The following is a 5,119-nucleotide window of genomic DNA, read 5'->3' as shown; positions in this document are numbered from 1 at the left end:
GCTATGATTTTGTGAATAGTCAATTTACTTCTTAATTACAAACTAATAATGTTAATGTATATGTTATTTTTTTGTCATCAGACTCATGAAGACTCTGTAAACTATACGGGTAACTCTGCATCTATGCGAAAGACAAATGACGGTTGTTTTCTGATACTGCGTGTAAGACTTGAATTTGATGTTCGTAATACATGAATGATTTCTAAGTTGTGAAATCTTCCTTTCAAGGGATCTTGATATCTTCCAAATAACTTGCAAAAGCTGGTCATTTTTCTGCTTCCTAAACCATCTTCGTCAATTGAAAATAATCTGTTACAAATGTGACCTGAAACTGACGTAAATTCCTCATACATTCCATTGTCCAGATAAGCGCTTCCACTTCTGAGTGAAAGAGTGACAGACTAACCCTAGTGTTTCTCGTCTCCGTCAATCCATCAAAGCTTTCTAACATACTATACAAACTTTGTCCAGAGAAATTGTCCATGACCCATCCGTAAAACACCTGCCTAGTATGGATGATAAAATCGTGATCTCTATCTTTGTATTTTGGGCCATCCTCTGTATAATTGATGTATTTGCCTCGGTCCAAAAAGTAAAGATTTCGTTTATGCCAATTTTAAAATGTCCATGAGATAAATAACCATATTACCGAAGACTTTGGTCTTCTATTTGCGGAAGATTCTCCCAAAGAAAATGGTCCGTAAATACATATGTTATTTATAATTTATCAAATTCGAATTAGTTCGTTGTGTTTATAATTCATATTTTATCTTTGAAGAAAAAAACAAGCATCTTTGCAAACTATAATAATTCAGTAAAACATGACCGATCTAATTTGTTCTTAATTTTATTTACAAAATAATACTATTTGGTTAAAAGAATTAAAAACATTTTATTTTTAATACTATAAAGACAAACAGACCATGATATATGGTTGTGACCTTTGACATTCAATAAAAAAACAAACTTCACATATATGGTAAACACCGGCGGCCTTCAAATCAGAGATCTAACCATACTTTTAAACAAATTTAAAGCTTAAGAACTCCAGCAAAAGGGCCAGTGAGAGTCCCGATGTATAAACTACCATCGAATTCGTTAACTTCGCTAAGCAAAGTGTCCCCAAATTGATCTTTTAGAGGAATTGTTTGAAGCACTTCACCATTGGAGTTCACTTTGACCGCTGATGGGTTTGTCGGCACAACGATCTTGTTCACAACCGAAGCGATCCAAAAGTTTCCTGTAGAACCAATCCTCTTGATATTGTCAGGGTTTGAGACCGAGTTTGTGAAGTCTTCAGATGAACCAGCTTTAGGTCCCTTGATCCAATACCTCTTGATGTTACTCTTTGTGAACTGACTGAGAAGCACGAACGAACCATCCGAGCTCACGGCACAACCAGCTGAGCCACTTAAACCTTCCATTAATACGGTCACGACCTTTGTTGATGGATCGTACTTGAAGAGTTTTCCGGTCGCGTCCTTTAATCCCAATGCAATCAACACTTGACTACATACATAACCAGAAAAAATAAGTATGTTATATAACAAATGGCTAGGTGATAATCCGCGCCGGATGAATTTACTAAAATAATTATATTTGGTGATTATAAACATTAAGTATTCTACTATACATTTTTTTGAATTTTAATAATAGTAAACAAATATATACAATGCCGAATAATAACCACTTATCCGCACTTTTCCCCCGGTATGAACATTGATTACTTTATATATTATTACTTATTTTACGCTTTTTAATAACAAATAATAAATATATATATTGGTGCAAACACATAAATCAAATAAATTATTTTTGTTTATTTACCATCATTTTATCATAAATAAATATAAACAATCAAATTTGTCTGGTTTGCATATAATTAAATTTAAATGATATTAACAAATATATATATATATATATATATATATATTATATTTTAATATGGTTATCTATTAAACGAGACTTTATAATTGTATAGTTTTATGATCAACCATATCTTTTTAGAACAAATTTTTTAAATCATTGATAACAAAAATTTTAATGTGAGACATTTAATAAGTTTCAAATTTATAAATGTTCTTGAAAATTTATTACAAATTTTGAAATTAAAATATTTATGTATTTATATATATATATATATATATATTATTTCAAATGTATATTAAATAAGACTTTTAACTCATAAGATTTTAAGATTATGTGTATCTTGTTATAATAAAAATATTAAACCATTGATCATAAAAATTTTAGCATAAGACTTTTAACAGTTTTAGTAATTTATAGTCTTTCTAAAAAAACCAAAATATAACATATATGAAAAAAATCTATATTTTATTTTTATAATTAATTTGATTGTTTAATTTATTTTAATCATATAAAATTAAACGAAAATGATGGAAGATACACAAATTGTGATTAAATCTTAATTATTAAAACTATTAATTTTCAAAACACCATTTGTAAAAAAGTTTCATAAAAATATTTTGGAATTAATCCTTATTCTATTTTTTTTCTTTTGAAATTACTAAACATGTCATAAAGTCAAAGATATATCATTTGTTACCTTAAAATTATGTTAAAAAATCTATTTGCCATAGACACTTTTTGTAAATATAATTAGGAGGAAGAAAAATACATTGGGGTATAGCGTGAGCTGAAGAGAGAAGAAAAATACATTGGGGTATAGCGTGAGCTGAAGGAAGTGAAGTAGACGACACCAGTAGTTGGATCAACGTCAAGACCGTCGAGAAATTTAAAGGGCTTTCCATCAACACTGTCGGCGATTTTTACGGCCAAGCCACCGGCGGGAGACACAACGTGAAGACCCAACGGTGCATCGGCGACGTAGAGCTCACCTGTTTTTTCATTGAAGGCTATCCCCGCCGGTCGACCGCATCTTCCGGCTAAAGCCGTCCCAACTACACCATCGCACCATGAAGAGTTCCTGAATAAGTAAATAACAATCGAAAACAAAGAAATTAAAATATATAAATTACGTTAGTACTACGTAACATATCTCTAGTTTTGTTTGTGTGTGTATGTTTAGACTTTTGGTTTTGACTTGTTTCAGGAAAAGGCATGTGCGCCGGTCGTCGATAAGCACGAGGGAGAGGAACTTTATGGTTGCATCTCGTCCACTCATCCCCTAGATGTTAAGTTCTTAATCGTTCATCAAATTTTACCGGTGGATAAAATAAATAAACATTGTTTCTTTACAGTTTACCCCCATTTTTGTGAAATACGCAACACATGTAGCAAGACTATTATATGCATGTGAAATTGTCATCATTTAGTGAAGTCTACGTTTTCTACGTATACTTGATCATGATCTAAACCAAATATTCCAAAACAAGGGATTCAAATCCAATTATGATCATCTTTTTGAAAAAAATTAAAGTAATGAATTAACACCTCTAATCACTCGTAATACCAAAGTGGTTTCCAAAATTTGCAGTAAAATAAGGAAATGATAACGATTCACTAGATATTAATCACAAAGAAATGGGTGATATGTTAATGACCTTAGATTCTAATTTCAACCAAACCCAGAAGAAGCATATATTGTGATTAAATTACTATGAAAATATGATATTTGAGATCAAAAGAAAAAACTTACGATGATTCTGTGATCTGTGCAAAATCGACATAACCCGTCTCAGGAGTATACTTCAGTATTTTTCCACCAGAGACTCCGGTGTAGAATCCTTTTCCGGTGGAGTCAAAGGCGAAAGCTTCAGGGCCTGACCTATTTTCCGGCACCGGAAGTTTCTGAAAAGACTCGCCATCCGAGATAACCACCGACGACAGAGAGAAAAGAAGAAGCAAGAGAGAAATTATGGAGAAAAATGACATCATATCGTTTCTTTAGTTTTTGTTCTGTTTGTCTATTATTATTACATGAGGCTATGTAATATGTATGTAAGCCTATTTATAAGTTTTATTTTCTTTTAAATTATATATAATATTTATTTATCTATATATTCCTATATAAATTGGACACACACGTTTGACCAAAAAAAATGGAGACACATATTTCTTTATCAGATTTTCCAGAAGTGTGAAAAATTCAAATAGTTGTAAAATCCAAGTACATTACTGCGTATTATGGTAAAATATTCACAATAGTAGTTGTATTTATGATGACGTCGTGTATTCATTTTTTTCAAAGCATATTCTAGATTGTTTGGTAAATTTTTGTTAGGGCTTTATGTAATCATAATTAATGATATTTATTCTACATTCTACTGTGTGCGTTTACACTTACAACTGTTGTTCGAGACAAACACACGATTTCCTAGCAAATGATTTGAATTTTTGAAATTGCCAGTTTCGTTATTATATTATACCGGCTAATATATCTGGATCGCTATGTGCTCCGTTGTAACGTGTAACTTATAGACCGAAAATAATTAGTGGAGTATAAAATTTTGTTGGGTGCACAAAAAAATTAATCAAGAAGGTTTATCTGAGTGATTTCCGACCTCTCAGTTTGTTTTGCAATAAATATATAACGATAATGATAAAATAGGTTGCTGTCAAATTAGAGAGAGCTAAAATAAATTGGCCACCTAAGATTTGGTAGCCACTTTTTGTTCTCGTAGATTTTTCTAAAACATGGTGGCCTGTATGGTGGGCCCTTTACTCGATATTTGAAGTCGCACCCGAATCCGACTTGAAAAACCCGAACCGAAATCCGAATCGAAGTAGCAAAATATCCGAACGAGTATTAAATTAGGAGAGATTGGATATCCGAATCCGAATGGGTAATATCCGAACCCGAATAAATATCCGAAGATAATCAAAAATATATATACTTACCCTTATATTTCTAGTTTACATCTCTCATTTTTTTTAAAATATTTATATTGATGTTACACATACTTTAAGATCATAAGTATATATATAATTATGGAGAAAATGATTTGATATTCATTTAAAATGCATGTCAAACTTTTTGTTTCATGTATTAACAAAAGTTACATTCAAAGTTTAAAAACAATACCCAAAGTATATCTATTTGTTTTTGAAATATTATCTCTAAACCTATTAATCATTCGATCTATAAAAAAAATAAAAAATCAGTTAAGTGAAATCTATATTTTTAAATACAAGAAAC

The 5,119-nt window shown here is 30.8% G+C and overlaps 1 protein-coding gene across 2 annotated transcripts; it reads right to left on the bottom strand.

Annotated features, from left to right (window-relative positions):
* Positions 1 to 872: 872 nt before the first annotated feature.
* On the bottom strand, positions 873 to 3,918 carry LOC106411924 (protein STRICTOSIDINE SYNTHASE-LIKE 12). 2 transcript variants are annotated; one of them, XM_013852785.3, is made up of 3 exons: positions 3,620 to 3,918; positions 2,678 to 2,947; positions 873 to 1,509 (listed from the first exon to the last, which is right to left on the bottom strand). In XM_013852785.3, the coding sequence occupies exons 1-3, from the start codon at positions 3,856 to 3,858 to the stop codon at positions 1,032 to 1,034; spliced, it is 987 nt and encodes a 328-aa protein (XP_013708239.1). In that variant the 5' UTR covers positions 3,859 to 3,918; the 3' UTR covers positions 873 to 1,031. The 2 variants fall into 2 exon arrangements, with proteins under 2 accessions (XP_013708239.1, XP_013708238.1); XM_013852784.3 differs by having other exon boundaries at positions 2,639 to 2,947; positions 3,620 to 3,907.
* Positions 3,919 to 5,119: the final 1,201 nt, after the last annotated feature.

The sequence above is a fragment of the Brassica napus genome, unplaced genomic scaffold (genome assembly GCF_020379485.1).
Source record: "Brassica napus cultivar Da-Ae unplaced genomic scaffold, Da-Ae ScsIHWf_1150;HRSCAF=1634, whole genome shotgun sequence".
Lineage (NCBI taxonomy): Eukaryota > Viridiplantae > Streptophyta > Magnoliopsida > Brassicales > Brassicaceae > Brassica > Brassica napus.
The sequence above is the reverse complement of the archived record's forward strand: the minus strand, read 5'-3'. Positions and strand labels throughout refer to the sequence as shown.